This window comes from Hippoglossus hippoglossus, chromosome 4, assembly GCF_009819705.1.
Source record: "Hippoglossus hippoglossus isolate fHipHip1 chromosome 4, fHipHip1.pri, whole genome shotgun sequence".
NCBI classification, from domain to species: Eukaryota; Metazoa; Chordata; class Actinopteri; order Pleuronectiformes; family Pleuronectidae; genus Hippoglossus; species Hippoglossus hippoglossus.
In genome coordinates, this window is record NC_047154.1 from 16,035,991 (window position 1) to 16,052,620 (window position 16,630).

Here is a 16,630-nt window from a genome sequence, read left to right on the forward strand (position 1 = left end):
TCCCGCACACAGAATGGGGTCATTAGTCCAATGCGAGAAGTCGACGTGCCAAAAATAAGACGTGTTGTTTTATTGCTTATCTTCAAAAGGCACCCTGAGCACATGAGAGCTGCACAGCCTTATGTTTCTGTTCATACAGGCATGTTTTTACAACACAGCTATTACTTAGTCCACGTTGATAGAAATACAATGTGCTTAGAAATGTGAACAATGGCAAACTGCACCATAATTCACCAACATTATAAATGGCACATGTGCAAGACCAAAGGAAAAGAGCAGAAAATGGAACCTTTATGTAAATTTGGCTATTGATCCATCTGTCCTTTCATCCATCCATCCATCCATCCATCCATCCATCCATCCATCCATCCAACCATTTTCTTGCTCTTCTCTGGGGTTGGGTCACAGTGGCAGCAGGCCTAGCAATGTGTTCCCTACTAAGGCTGCAACTTTCTGTCCGAGCTCAACCTGAGCCCAACAGGGATTCTGTTTTGTGTTCGAACCCAACCTGAGCCCGACGTTTTACCCGATTACAGGCACGTGCAAGGGAAAAATTAAGTAGATAGCCTGGCCAACGTCACCAAACCCTCACCACACACATTCCATTTCATATACAAACCTGGCCCGACCCATCATAGCCCGTCGTGCTCTGGTTGGGTATCCGCCCACGTCTCTCTCCCCAGCTACGCCTTTACGCTCCTCCTGGGAGATCCCGATCCGTTCCCAGGCCAGATTGAATATGAAGTCCCTCCAGCAAGTTTTGATAAGACTAGATCTGCATACATAAATATTTCTTTCCACTTTGTTTTCTTTCATTTCAAACAAACGTGTGATTCATAGACAATCTACGTAGCTAGATAAGGCAAGAATTTTGTTGTTTATAGTATAAGAACCCGGTGAGTGACCCGACATACATCAACCACTCCACAAAAGAATCTGCATCACAAGGTTCTGTATATAAACTGAAAGTGTATCCACAGTCTGAGTCTGGAAGAATTACAGTTGTTTAGACCTTTGTCTGAAGAACACTGAGATGGTCAGAGGAAGACACCCACACACACACACACAGCGTTGGAATGTGTGTGTGGATTTGTGTACCGTCCTCTGCGGAAGGGAGGGGGTCGTCCTTCAGTTGAAGTTAGTCGGTGTTGTTTTGGCCTGATCTACACAGCCCACTGTTCGTGTTCGAGCTAGAACAATGGCACTGAGGCCTTAAAATAGCATCATTTACTGTAAGTCACGGTATCAACACACAGAAAAAAAGCTGCTTAAACTCTTCTTATATGAAGTGTAGAGCCAATTGAGGAAAGTGTGTCGGGTCAGAGCGGGTGGTGAAGGGACCGGGCCGCATGTTTGTGAAGGCAGATTAAAGAGCAGGACAGGAAGGGCCAGGTTTGGGGAAACAGGAAAACTGATGCAAGGAAGTGGAGTACGTCAGCAGCCGGCCCACCAGCCTCTGTGCTAAAAGTAAAATCAGACCCAGCGCGAGCATGGAGTCTTTGCTCAAGTCACCAATGAAACTTGTACTTTTGACAGGTACGTGAGCTTATGTCTTCTACATCATGGGCAGGTGTCTCACACAGACACAGCCACGCATGTGTTTGTATTTATCTCGTCTCCTTTTTACCTAGTTTGGCTTTAGATTTGAGCCTGAATGTAATATTTCTTTAAGCGTATAATAGCTGTATTTTGTGATGTTTACATGTACAATATATTTTGGATTGAGACAAGGGTGTTCTAAACTTGTATGTACAGTGGTTCAGTGGTTAATGTCACTCAACATTGCTTTTTGATGTTGTGCGAGCAGCAGGTAAACACAGTCAGAGATATAGATATGGAATAAGTGAACATTTTTATACCACAGTTGGGGGGGAAAAAGCAGCAGTTGCATCACGAAATGGTCTGGAATATAAATGTCATGGTTTGTGCTGAACTTACACACTTTCACTGCTTCCTACGCAGCATGGCTCTCCAGTCTGATGGACCCATGCAGTCTCTCTGACATTTGTGATTCTTGTCACCCACTTGCAACATGCAAGAGCCTAAACGGATCAAACGACGCCTGCTTCTGTAACCACGGATACACCGGAGACGGAACAACCTTCTGCAAGGGTGACTGCCGACACACAAAATCCACTTAGAGTATTTACATCCATGCAGGAGCGCAGACAGTCGTGTGTGTGTGTGTGTGTGTGTGTGTGTGTGTGTGTGTGTGTGTGTGTGTGTGTGTGTGTGTGTGTGTGTGTGTGTGTGTGTGTGTGTAGCTGCTGCTGTGGAAGTATTTTTGTTTGTGACTGATCATCATGAGCAGACACAAGCATTAGAGCAGCATTTGTACACATGTAGGTTAAGGTAGAATGGTTGTTGACTGAGCAGAGCAAAATTACAAAGATGGAGGCCACTAAAAATATGAATTCACTTGGATTTGTTTAAGCTTTTAAAGGGGCAAGTTAATAACAATAGCAGCTTAATTAATATTTATCGGATTTTAAAAATGGATTAACATAGATACAATTACATTTCTTATTCAAAAGAAAATCAACTAAATGATTGTTGCATGCGAGGAAACATGTTTTTTATTCCTGTGAGTGATCTTTAAAATATATTTTTTTCAATTTCCTAGTCTGTGAGTAAGTGAAATAAAGATCCATATTTGTAGTTTGACTAACTACGTCTCTACCAAACTGTTTTTGGGACACAGTTGTAATACTTTTTGTGAAAATATCTCCATGATGCAGCTTCATTAATTCATTTTAATGGCCTCTCAGTCTGCATTGTTACTCCAGTTATGTTTCTGGGCCTTTTAGAATTCCTGGAACCCATTTTGTTTCCTGACCTGAAGTCTGATCACAATCACAACGGATCTTACATATTTCACGAGCCAAAGGTAGATCAGAATGCGAGTAATATAAACACGGCAGAGAAGGATTTTAAAACAAAAAACGCACAATGAAGTTCAGGGTTAATGGAGTTCCTCTGGAGGAGCAGATTCCAAAATAAAGTTAGGAAAATGTTAAATGGATTTGTAAAAGTAGAGCTATTATTAGCATAATTTCAGAGATTGTGACTTAAATAATAAAAATGGGTCAAGCTTCTTTACTTTGTTGGTGTAAAATCACTTATTTATTCAAGTATGTTTATTGAATTATGTAAATGTTATTCATAGATAAAGAGCTGATCCATACAGTGTATTTAACATTTTTAAAGAACAAAGTAACAAAGGCCAGAAACACAGTGTGTACAGTTCGCTTTAGGAAAGCAAGGCATCAAAGTGCATCATAAACTACGTGGTGTGAAGTGTTTGCTCAGCCATGATGGCTGAAGGGTCCTGTGTGTCACGGAGGTATTTCCTCTTTGAATAAAATCACCTCCTGTCATCCGAGTGGAGGATTTCCCCTCCAGGACAGCTTTTGTGCGGAAGGTACAGACGAGCGGAAGAGCGGAGCGTCCGTCACAGCTGGACTAGTGAAAACAACAGTGGAAAGTCTTAGCAGGTCATTTCCAGTAAACTGGGAGAGCTGAGACAAAAGGTGTGTTTGAAAAAGATAAAGCCGGAGGAGCATTTCGCTATTATGAGTGGACCAGGCTGCTCTGTATCTGCTGCCATGGAAACCTGGGCTGGAATTTTAAGTCATTTGAGACACTTGTAATCAAACAACTGCTCAGGAGTTAGAAATGTAAATGATAGAAATGTCCACAGCTGAGCATAAACATGTTCACGTCTAACAGGAATGGTCCAACAAATACATGAAGCTGCATGGTTCATGTTCAGGAACTGTTTTCAAGATACCAGTCGGCAGTGGTGGGATGTAACAAAGTACTTTTACTGAATTACTTCATTGCCCAAGTATTTTTTTCCTTTGTCTGTACTTAATTTAGTAGATTTATTTTCAGGTACTTTCAGGACATCGTTTTTTTATATTTTCAAAAGTGATCGATAACGATGGGGGAATCGGTCCATTGATCCAATCAGAGTAGGCAGGTAACACTAGGCCCCGCCTCCTGCAGCAGTAGTGTCACTGATGAAGAGACACTGCCAAGGCTCTGTCATAATGATGTAGCCTAGTTGTAGTAACAGTAGTAGTAGTATTAGGGAATAGGCTGCACATTTACTTTTAATTTTTTTACTTACTAACTTTTTCTCAAACTGAAAAGTTAATGTTTTACTTTTGCTTTCTATTTGAGTAACACACGCAAGTCCAGTGGTCAATGTAAACTTGTTGAACTTCCAAAGGTACAATGACCTGCTTGACTCAGAAGCTTCACATAAATGTTTACTTTTTATCTATTTATTTGTACTTTTACTCAAGTAAAATGTTTGAGCAACTCCTCCGCCACTGCTGCTCAGTCTGTCATCCACTTCTTCAGTTTATCCCAGCAAGATAAAAAACGATTGGTCAAACTTCCACATGCACAAAACCTTTCTTGTCTGTAACAGAAGTTCACTTTCTGTCCTCGTCTCCTCGCCCCAGATGACAACGAGTGCCATAACGTGACTAATATCTGCGGGGACAGGGGGACCTGTACCAACACAGCGGGCAGCTACTACTGCACATGTGTCTCTGGATACACATCCACGGGTCCGGACAAGTTCCAGCCCAACGATGGCACCGAGTGCCGCGGTAATGTCTGATTCCCTCTCAGTGTTTGTATAGATGACATCATGATCAGTGCCATCAAATGTACTGACCGAGGGCTTCACACATATATCACATGTACGAGTGTGAGTGAAAGTAGTTACTGTATGGCAGTGAGGGTGTCAGGACTGTGTGTGTGTGTGTGTGTGTGTGTGTGTGTGTGTGTGTGTGTGTGTGTGTGTGTGTGTGTGTGTGTGTGTGTGTGTGTGTGTGTGTGTGTGTGTGTTTTTGTGTGTGTATACTGTTTTCCCTTTCACTCTACTGAGGAGGATAAACACACGGGGGTGATTTTCCTTCCCTCGACCTTTCACTTGCTTCCTATCTGCTATTCTGAGAACCCGTCTGAGACACTTTTTTTTCCTCATGCGGTATAGCGTACCGTTCCTAGTGGAGAGGCATACGGCTGATTTTAGATGCAGATGTATGGATATTCAGATGTGTAGCATGTAGGAATTGTAGTTCCTCTCCCAAAATCAATTATACAGTATATTAAATACACAGAGTGGGATTTCTAATGTCAGATTCTACTTTTGATTTGCATGAAAAACAAAACAATAAAAATCACGTCCACTCTTAGAAGATACTTTAAAGACAGATCTCTGTAAGTGGAGCAGTTTCTTCATTCTAAGAATTGAAGTTACCAGATGAAAAATGTATTTTATAATGTACAGGATCAGGGAACACAATTTACACATAGCGTACAATTATTTATATTATACATATAATTATGCACAAGTTCTGATTCAGTAAAATGCACATTTAAATAATTCTTTATTCACTCTCAGATAGATAGACCCTGAACTTTGTTTTGATGGCTAGATGAAAGAACGTCCCTGACCACTGAATCCTATCCACTTGACCTCGATATCCAGATCTTGAAATGTGTCTCTTTATTCTTTATTGAACAAGGACAATGCAAAAAAACATTAAACTCAAAAATTCTGAAATTGTTAGTAAGTGACTATTATTTTTAAAATACTACTGACCTAACAGGGACCAATCAGGTTTCAGCTGGGGCTGGTGCCCTCTAGCCCCCACCCCTGGATCCACCCCTGTTCAATCTATATTTATTTAACAGATGATGTGTTGGGACTTATACTTTAATCTTATTGTCTTTAATTGGATATGAACTCTTTCTTTCAGACATTGATGAGTGTTTGACGGGACAGGTCTGTGGACCAAACTCAAACTGCCACAACACCAATGGATTTTTCTCCTGCACCTGTCAGCGCGACTACGTCCCAACTGCAGACACCGAGCACTTCCATCCGGAGAGAGGAGTGAGATGTAAAGGTCGGTGCACAGTGACACACACATATCACACACGCACTAGTACGTAGATCCAAGAACATACACCGGTCTACCATGCACAACCAAACATGTTCTTTTGAATGAACGGTGCAATCTTAGATTTTCTGACATTTTAGGAAACACTCGTGACAAAGATGTGTTATTATGCATGTGCTGTTCTGTGAAACTCCGACATAACTGAAATGTTCTCGGTGAATTCACGGGAAAATATACTCAGTAACCGAAGTGATGCTTGTGGTAATTGTTGTTTTTCAGAGCATCCCCAAAAGCACTGCCATGACAACATCAGGTGCATCATGCAGACGGTCAATAAAACACTAGAATTTGTAAGTACCGCTCTCCCAATAATGATGGAAATACATATTATGACTCTAAAGTAGACATGAGATGAAAAAGGCCTAAAATACAGAGTAAAGTAACACACATGCTTGATGTATGTAGTGTGTTCACACTGACTAAAGCATTATGCAGTGTAGTGGAAGCGAAGGGACCAGCAACCTATTTCTAAATGTATAAAAATGGTGGCCAAGAAAGGAGGACGTATGAGTAATTGTAGTTTCAGCAATGGTGGTGTTATTTTAATGCTGTATGACAAGCAGGGTACACATGAGAGAGTAAATATTTTGTCAAGCCACAATCACGGTCACATTTTGCGATGATCATGTCCAATGAGCGCACAACGTCCTTGTTTGATGTGGGACAACACTACGCACTTCACAAGTATCCTGTGTACAATGTACTACATGTGAGTGTACTGACTAAAGTATCTGATATGAGATACAGCGCACCGCAGTACAGTTTTGCCACCTACAGGCCAGAAAAGTAACTGCAGCAAAAATTTGGGACAGACATGTTGATTTGTGCCATCTAGAGGCAAAGAAAGTAATAGCTTTAGAAAGTTTGATACACAAGCCACCTGCAGGAAATTACTGGAATTGCTTGGACTTTTCTTTCCTGTAGGTGGCAGTATTAGGCATGTGTTGAATTGGTCTGAATGTCCCACCTCCTTCATCCTTCCATCTAAAGCACAATTTAGTTGTTTCACAGTATCATAATATATAATTATAAAATATAAATAATAACTAGATGAAGTATGAAAACACTGAAAACACTCTTATACTCTAACACAAATGTTTCTTTTTGTTTGTTTGTTTGTGTCGTAGATGAGCAACCTCACGGAGCCCCAGAGTTTACTGAAGGAAATTGCCAAGCAGACGTCCGGTGAACTCACCTCGGTGGAAGTGATCGCTTATGTTGAGGCCCTGAGTCGCTCTGCATCAACGCTGGCTGCGGGAGAAAAGGATTCCACTGTCAAACCATCAGTCATCAACTCAACTCTCTCAGTAAACCTTGTTTTCCATTCGTGTTTCTCATTCAGCATCTGGAGCTCTGCCTGAAATGCAGCTACGCTTTGAACTGGTTTAGGAAAAAAAACTGTAATTGTATCAAACACGTTCCAGTTCTGTGAAAGACTTCAGTGGTTTCCTACACAAGCTGCAAGTCATTGTTTTTTGATGCCAGTGTATAATATCTTTAAGTTTTTGGCAGCATTGGCACCATTAGCTTATCATGTTTCACCAAACCTCTCCGCTGGCTTCTACCTCGCACTTATAAAACTGTTGTTTTAGGAAAGATGACATATCTGACACATTAACTGTTCAGTTACTGTGTTCACAAAAACATGTCTGACACTTTAAAATCAATTAACACTGCAAAGTAAACACGTTTTATCTCAGGTCTTTCAGATCCACATCCTGTGCAGTAATGAATGAAAAAGTCGAAAGAGGCCAGGCTGTGCAAACACACGGTTCTAACCACAGAGGGAAAACATATTGCAAGACAAGTATAGATTATGGCTGTGTTTGAAATCACCCACTCACTCACCAACCCCTACATGTAGGGACTTTTATATAGAGGAAGTGAGCTCATCGGCAAAAGATAAAATATCTCTTTCAGACACTACTCACCGCATTTTCCCTGTGTCGGTGACTAAGTAATTGTTGCAGGACTAGGACGTACAACAAGAAGGTCAGCCTGTGGAAAATCCCACAATAAATTTGAAATGTCAATTTTACACTTAGTATTAATACTTTATGGTAAAAAGCATTTTGAAGGAGCATCTTTTAATAAAGAAATAAACTAGTTTGTCACAGTTTTTGCTGTGATGCTTTTCTCTGCTCTTATTAACATTTGTACGACAGGTCGGTCTGTTCCTGCTGCTCCTCTCGTCTCTCCGCCACAAGCGCAATGCATGATGGTATATATTGCTCAGTTAGTGACCATCGGTTGTACACTACTTTTCATGATGCATTGTGGGAAACAATGAGTCCACTAGTGAATAAAAAACTACAAAATGGCGAACTCACTATTTAGTGCACTAAATCGAGAGTAGAGTGATTTCTGACTCAGCTGAAATCAGACTCTATTATAAATGTGTTGCACTGATACAACTCCTTTTCAACAGAAATTAGTCGAAGCAGTGAACAACCTGGTGGAGAAGGATGAACTCGTGGCTTGGAGCAGAATCAAAGAAGATCGCCGGGAGCGCACCATCACCAAGCTGCTGCACACTGTTGAACAAAGTGCTCTGACATTGGCCAACAGCTACAAAACTCCAACTGAGCTGGAAATCAAAGCTACCGAAATGGGTGAGACAATAAATATACACAGAAAGCTCTCGCCAGCTCTCAAATTCTAATAAGTCGTCCTGCCCTTTATCTCCAAACTTTTAATTTCTTCTTGATTTATTTTATCCTCAACTGCAGAATTGAAACTCTTTACTTTCGATGCCCGTCACACAAAAGCCAAAGTGTCTGCTTCCATGGGAGGAGATCACATGGAGCTGACTCGGAGACTGGGGCCGGAGGAGGACAGGAACGGTGAGATAACTAGTTTCACAGCAACAACAAAACCAGTGGAATGAAAAATGCATTTTCCCAGTCCTTTCCATCTGGCTGCTTCGCTGTGGAGGGAGTAACTGTTTTGCTTTGTGTTGCCATATGTCACCCGTCTTAAAAGCTGTTGAACTAATGGCTTCACTAACACTGAACAGCAGCATAGACATCAGATCAAGCTTGGAACAACTTCTAATGCAGAAACATGACACAATCTCACAGAAAGTTATGATTGAACATAGTTTTTATGGGGCTTTTTAGTTACAGTCAGTATATATTAGTACATCTGTTACACACTGGCTGCACATTTTCCAAACGTCTCTCTGATCTGATCCGAAACACAACCAACGTGATTATGAATCATCTTTGACAATGAGGTCGACTCCCTTTCGTCTAGAAACTTTTTTCTGTTGCTGTTGTATCTCAACAGGAAGCGTGTCGGTGGTGTTCCTGCGATATGACAGCGTCGGCGACATCCTGAAGCCGAGCAGCGACCCAGGTGTCACCGACTACTCGCGCTACGCGGGAACAGGGGAAATCACTGTCAACTCCCCGGTCGTCGCGGCAGCCATTAAACCTGCTGACGTTTACCAACTTGACCATGTCACCTTCACTCTGAGGCACAATGAGGTAAAAGTCCACAGAGTGCTGAGGCCGGTTTTCTCTGCTGTGCTCTTTACGGCCTCCTTCAGGCCGCGACACAGTGTCATTGTTTTCTGTCGTGAACAATGTGACTCTGTTGGAGCGGCCGGAGATCTGTCTTTCTTTCTTCTTTGGTGTATCGAGAGAGATTTGCTGAAACTAGTCCACGATCTCACTTTTTTTATCCCTGGGTTTATTAAAAGTAGCATTTTGAAACAGCTTATATATAATTATTTCCTCCTCGTTTTATTGAATATAATTTTTTCCCTGTTGTTTCGCAGATCCCAGCTCAATCTTTAAGACATTATTCTTCACTTAAATTGGAAATCTAGGTTCAGTTATAAGTGTCTTAACATATACATGTGTGTAATTGTCACACTGGAGCCATTACTGCGTTCTCCTTTATTGTGAAGAGTCACCTCGCAAAATGAGTCTGGCAATAATTTGCTCCAGTTTCCATTAACACCAATTTACACAGACACACATGGGAAGGAGGAGTTGGTGTTTTGTGTAAAGGTTTCATGAAATTTTAAGATTTCGCTCCACGTATTCCTGCAGTGGCCCCTCAGTTACAGGGAGGGAAAGGTGAATAAATGATGGCGAAACGCGGGTGATGAGGGAAATTACCCTGAAATTTAATGTACTGGTATTTTCTTTTCAGATAATTTAAATGCCGGAGGAAGCGAAATCATTATTTTTGTTGGGCCCTTGAGGTTTGAACGATAAAGGTGTTGATTTATGTTGAGCAGTGAAAATTATCTTGAGATTCACCTTAAAGGGCATCAAGCAATCATTTTGAATGCTATATTCCCATAATGCACTGGGTTTCTTGCTTGTCTAAATCTTTTTTAAATAAAACTCAAGGGGCAAAATGTAGTGATTTATCTAAAGATTTAGAAGTTAAGAAACAGGAGACTATATTTCATATTAAATATTTGTTAATTATTTCTCCAATTGTAGTTGTTTCGTGGATTATTGTCATTGAAGAAATCTTGTTATGTGAATTTTAGAGATAAAAACCTGAAAGATCACAAGGATTACATTGGTTGTCACTCTGGTGTCACCGTGCACCATTGCCTTTGAGCCAATGTATTTATAAAACATTTTGAATCAGTAGCTCATAAAATTCTAAAGTTGTTTGATTAATTAGAAAAACAGAAAAGTCAACGTGAAACACAACAAACACGTGAACACCAGTGAAAACAACAGCTACAGAAACAACACCAAATTAAACATTTTATTTTTTCTGATACGCTTTTCAAAAAACTTTGGATGAACAATAATTAAGTTTCACCAGGACTTTGATGAGGCCTGCACAACCTGCTCCTGAGCCCCTGGTGGTGTGGCTCCGCCAAGCAGCGCAGTGCAATAACTAATAAAAAGCGTCCACAGTTAACAGCACCTTTGTTCCCCTCTATCCCCTGAAGCCCATAGACACTAAAGCTGATGTGACGAGCTGCGCCTTCTGGGAGTACGAGCCGGACAGCCTGCAGGGCCACTGGGCCACTCGCGGCTGCAAGACCCTCCACGTCAACAGCAACGCCACCAGCTGCTCCTGCAACCACCTCACACACTTCGCCATCCTCATGTCCTCAGGACGAGCCAACGTGAGTCATCCTGATGGGTTACTTTCTTTTTTTATGTTCAGGCCATTCACACCATATTCACTGTTCTGTTCTCCAAGTTGTCAACTTGTCTTTAACTATGACAGTTTTTAGCCCTAAAACAATGAAGGTTTCAGATGATATTTAGTTTAGTCTTAGAAAGACGATCGTCTTCTCAATCAGTCTCAAACAGTGAACTTTCAGTTTGTCTAAAAGAAATCCAACATATCTGAAAATATTTCATGATGTGGTATTTGTTTTATAATTATAAAAATATAGAGTATAGTGAATGTTCTTGTGTTCTTTATTCCCCTTTATTCAGATTCCTCATTATATAGATGTGGGACTATGATTGATGATTGATAATATTTGTTTTTAAATCTAATTGTATTATATTATATTATATTATATATTATTATATATTATTATATTGTGTTTTGTTTTATATAATAAATACATTTTTTCACCTATTAAAAAGAAAAAATATTATGTTCTGCTCAGAATAATGGTATTGATTTGTTTTGAAATGGTATTTTACGGAATACAACCTGACACAAAACCATGCAGCCATGAGAAATTTAATATTTAACATAAGTAAAATAAAAACGTTTCCCTGACATTTTTATGCAATAATAACTATGAGTGGCTGATACAGGGTCAGGAGCTTTACCCACTGTCTGCAGGCCAACTCACTCATGTAGCCCCAAGTCATATCAGATGGAAAACACAAGAGATGAGAACTTTAACATGACACGAGCTGCGAATGAAACACCTCCCTTTTCATTTGCTTCTCAGCTGGTGGCCCACTACACCATCCTGACCCGGATCACCCAGCTGGGGATGATCATCTCGCTCATCTGTCTGTCCATGTGCATCTTCACCTTCTGGTTCTTCAGCGAGATCCAGAGCACCAGAACCACCATCCACAAGAACCTGTGCTGCAGCCTCTTCATGGCCGAGTTCATCTTCCTCATCGGGATCAACATGAACACGCACAAGGTGAGTTCACGGATGCACTTGAACCCAGTGAGACAAAGACGACTTCCTGCTTGCGTGTGTACATGTATCAGTGTGACCCCATTTCATGACGTCACATTTAATTTGAAAAACCCCCACATTTATATTTATTATATTCATATTTCAATAAAAGGAACATTTTGAACATTTTTACAAATCATTTCAGTTCATATAATAGCTTTTTTGACATGATAATAACGAGAGTAAAGTCATGTCTTTAATCAGGGTAAACAAAGAGAATCTAAATGACAGTTATTGGAGCAAACTGACCGTGATCATGATAAAATGTTTAAATCTGTGTCTAACTTCCTCTTCTCTGCTACTCGGCAGCTCTTCTGCTCCGTCATCGCGGGGCTGCTGCACTACTTCTTCCTCGCGGCCTTTGCCTGGATGTGCATCGAGGGCATCCATCTGTACTTAATAGTTGTTGGCGTCATCTACAACAAAGGCTTCCTGCACCGTAACTTTTACGTCTTTGGCTACGGGAGCCCGGCAGTGGTGGTGGCCATCTCTGCCACGTTGGGCTCCAAGTATTATGGCACCGATAAAGTGTAAGTACAGAGAGGTGGGGGGGGAGACTAAGGGCTTATGCTAAGACCTTCTTCTTTTTTTTTCTTCTTCAAACTCATTCAGCATTTTTTCAGGAAAGACAGATAAACAAATTACATTAATTATAAAGACAAGGGGACAGAGATTAAATTCGGCCTGCAGGGATTCAGAGGAAGTTGAAGTCGCTTCGACTGCCTGGAAGCAAGAAAGTTATTAAGAGAATTAAAAGAAAGTGTGAGGTACCATGGAGACTCTGAATGGAAATCTATAAATAAATATTATCCTGGTGTTTATTAATGCAAGAATATCAATATTAAAAGATCGAGGTTTTGCCAAAGATGTGCTGATTGTGTGTTTGTGAGAAGAGATCGCTTTTTCCTACCAATTGTTTTTGTACTTGTAGGAGAAGAAGGGTCTGTACAACATACAACATTGTCATAATTGAGATTATAAAGGATTATTACAGCACGTTCAGTTAATAAAATGTTAAAATAAATGACTGACTTTGTTCATTTGTATCACAGGTGTTGGCTGAGCACAGAAAACCATTTCATCTGGAGTTTCATTGGACCTGCGTGTTTGATCATTCTGGTGGGATCAGATTTATTCTTAACCAAAAGTGACTGTTGTAATTGAAACAATCAAACAGGGATTGTTTCACAAAGATAAATATTCATCATATGCTCATGTTTGGTTTTTTTGTTGATTTCCTCTGAAGGTTAATCTCTTGGCGTTTCTCGTAATCATCTTCAAAGTGTACCGGCACACCGCTGTGAAAAAGCCTGAAATCAGCCACTATCAGAACATCAGGTAGGATAATCTGTTCCTGGGCTGAGTGGGTCAAAGGAACATTGGAAATAAAACTGTTAGTTCCTCATTTGAGGGATTATTAAGGACTCGTGTGTCTGAAGTGGGTTTGGTCCTCCCGCAGGTCGTGTGCCCGCGGTGCCTTGGCCCTGCTGTTCGTGCTGGGAGCCACCTGGACCTTCGGAGTGCTGCACATCCTCTACGAGACCACCCTCACTGCCTATCTGTTCACCTTCACCAACGCCTTCCAGGGCATGTTCATCTTCATCTTCCTCTGCGTGCTGTCCAGAAAGGTAGGACGCAGGACGCTCCCACTTCTCTTCGTATTGATTCAGACTTATTTATTTATTTAACAATCATTCTGTGAGTGCAGGTGGAAAATCATCAAGATGGTCAGATTTTAATGCCTTGCTAAAGAGTATCTCAACAGTAGTTTGTTAATCGAACAGTCATTTATTACATTATATTATATTATATTATATTATATTATATTATATTATATTATATTATATTATATTATATTATATTATATTTTATTATAGTATATTATATTATGATTTATTATATTATATTATATTGCATGCAATCGAACTTATTCCATACATTATTGAAATATTACCCAATATATTATATTATAAACAGCATTTTAATGAGGTTTCAAGCTAATTTTTGCCTATTTAAAAAGAATATGCATTTTTTAAATATATATAAATCTAAAATCTAAACATACATACATATTATATCATATAATAATATATGATATGATACGAAATGATATGATATTATATTATATTATTAATTATCCTTCTTGTATGTGTTGTTGCAGATTCAGGAGGAGTACTACAGGCTTTTCAAAAACGTGCCATGTTGCTTTGAATGCCTGAGATGAATGAATTTCCACCAAAGCCTGAACATCTGCACTTGTACAATAACAGTCGATATTAAAGCTTCGCAGTGTCATGTGACTCATACTTTCATTTTCTGTAAAAATGCAGAGGGAGGAATAGTTTAGTTCGGATGTCTGATGAATGAGAACACGAAGCACTTGTGAATTTCAAAACATTTAGTTTCTCCAGAAATCCTGCATCATGTTATAGAGTGTTTTATACAATAAAAACATACAACTGTATCTAATACTCCACAAAATACATTCCTCTGAGAGTAATACTGCAACCAAACTACTTTTTGTTATATTTGTTGTTAATTTAAACCCTTTTCAACTATCAGATTACACTAAACAATAACCTGCAGTATCTGTTGTCTTTGTTTCTTTCTTGTGTTTGAAATTGATTTGTAAATTATTAAAATGAATGTGGCGCACAAACTCTTCTCTTCTTTTATGTGCAGAATCAATGGTATTGTTTAATGCATTCTTTCACCTTGCCTCTGTGAACAACTAAGTGTACAGTGAATTAAACATGAAACGTTGAGAAGACCGTCTCCATTTTCTCACGCATGGAAGTCAGTCTGTATGGCAACAGCGCCATCTACTGGACATAATGAAGACTTGCTAGGCACTGTGAGGCCTCACCTGAATTAATCAGATTACTGACTTCATGAAGCTCTTAACATCATTTACTTGTTATTAACATCCTGGAAAGAGGGAAATTCAGTTTCACTGCAAATTTTACATTCACCCCAACAAACCACACCCCATGAAACAAACAAGAGTCAGACAACAACAACTGTAACAATCTAGTGTCTTTAAATAATTGTCTTAATCCCATGTAACTAAACCAAGATAAACTAGTTCATTAAAACAATCATTATTTTATAAGAGCCCAAACAAAGAACCTCAGTTTATTCCAGAATCTTTAACTGGACATGCTTTGATTAACAAACAAACATTTCGTTTGCAGAATAACTTTGTGTTTGTGTTGATTTGTTTTTCATTTCTTTATTTACAACTAGAACTGACTCAGACCTAACAAGTGTGCAAATAGCTCTGGAGGCCTATTGGCTTTTGAGTTAAAGAAAAAGAAGAAGTTTCATCATCATACTTTGAAAAGTAAACAGAACTTTAGAATTGACTCTGCTAGTTTTGGCCAATGAAGGTGACACGGCTGAGGTTACTCATCTGTTTCTTTGGTGTTATCACCCTTGTCTGTCTGTTTGTTTGTTTGTTGTTTGGTTTCTATGTTTGTTAGTTTGCCAGATTACACAAAAAACTACTGAATGGATCCTTTCACCATGAAACTTGGTGTGAGGATGAGGTTTGGATCAGAGAAGAACCCATTACATTTAGGTGCAGATCCGGAACAGGGGGCCAGTCGAGTATTATTATTTATTTTCCACTTTCTTTTACGTTGTGTGATGGGACGTTTTCAGCAACTGTTTAACTGATTTCCCGGAAAATAATTCAAAGATCTTGATGAAAAAATTTGGTGTGTTTAGGGAAATTAAATTGATGAAATTTGTTGCAGCTTTATTGAATTTTAAGGGGAATGTTGGACCTTGGTGCTGGTATGTGCTCTACTGAGTGCTATTCTAGTTTGTTTTATTTCGTTTTGTTAACATCCAAAATACATAATTATATTTTAACAACTGTTTTGGTAGTTTATGCTTTTATTTTTACAGTTTTAAGTAAAGTAAATACCTAAAGTGCATATGAGTTGTTGATAGACAGCATCAATTATTATTTAATATGTTTTACTGAGAGCGTCTCTACTTTGTCCAAGTTTGTTAAATCAAGCTTAGTCCAGAGACGTGATGCTAGAGCCCTCTAGTGGCCATCACCGGCAGGACAAGCTAAAGAGGCAGATGGTCAGGTGAATTGAAGCCTGAGGATGAAAGAGGTTTGACGGCTCAGTGAATCCTTGAGTACGATCACACTCTTGTGCAGCCTGAACATAATAAACCCGACAGAGAGAACAGACACAGGCTGATTGCTGCTTGATGTCATCACCCTCAAACTGCACACGTTCAAACAGGCCTGTTAGTGGAGGCCGAGGCACGTTTACTTTAAGAATAGGCATGAAGAGCAGCGATTGTCCACACTGTCTGACTCAGTTGTGCCCAGGAGGAGAGCTCAGTGTATGAAAGACCTGTGGTTGTGCTCATATTCGAGAAGTAAAAGCAGCAAACATCTTCCTGACGTCCATGTGGCTGAGATGCACTGAGGGAATAGATGTGGATCCCACCGGGGCTTCTCCATTCAGCTGTGAAAAAC

General features: G+C 39.8%; 1 protein-coding gene across 1 annotated transcript; it reads left to right on the top strand.

Moving 5' to 3' along the window:
- Window positions 1-1,475: 1,475 nt before the first annotated feature.
- Window positions 1,476-14,797, top strand: adgrl4 (adhesion G protein-coupled receptor L4). The gene is made up of 16 exons (XM_034583471.1): window positions 1,476-1,536; window positions 1,963-2,112; window positions 4,473-4,622; window positions 5,781-5,930; window positions 6,204-6,274; window positions 7,112-7,291; window positions 8,413-8,596; window positions 8,714-8,827; window positions 9,273-9,472; window positions 10,912-11,091; window positions 11,884-12,087; window positions 12,436-12,656; window positions 13,179-13,245; window positions 13,373-13,464; window positions 13,586-13,754; window positions 14,288-14,797. The coding sequence occupies exons 1-16, from the start codon at window positions 1,491-1,493 to the stop codon at window positions 14,348-14,350; spliced, it is 2,241 nt and encodes a 746-aa protein (XP_034439362.1). The 5' UTR covers window positions 1,476-1,490; the 3' UTR covers window positions 14,351-14,797.
- The last annotated feature ends 1,833 nt before the right edge of the window (window positions 14,798-16,630 follow it).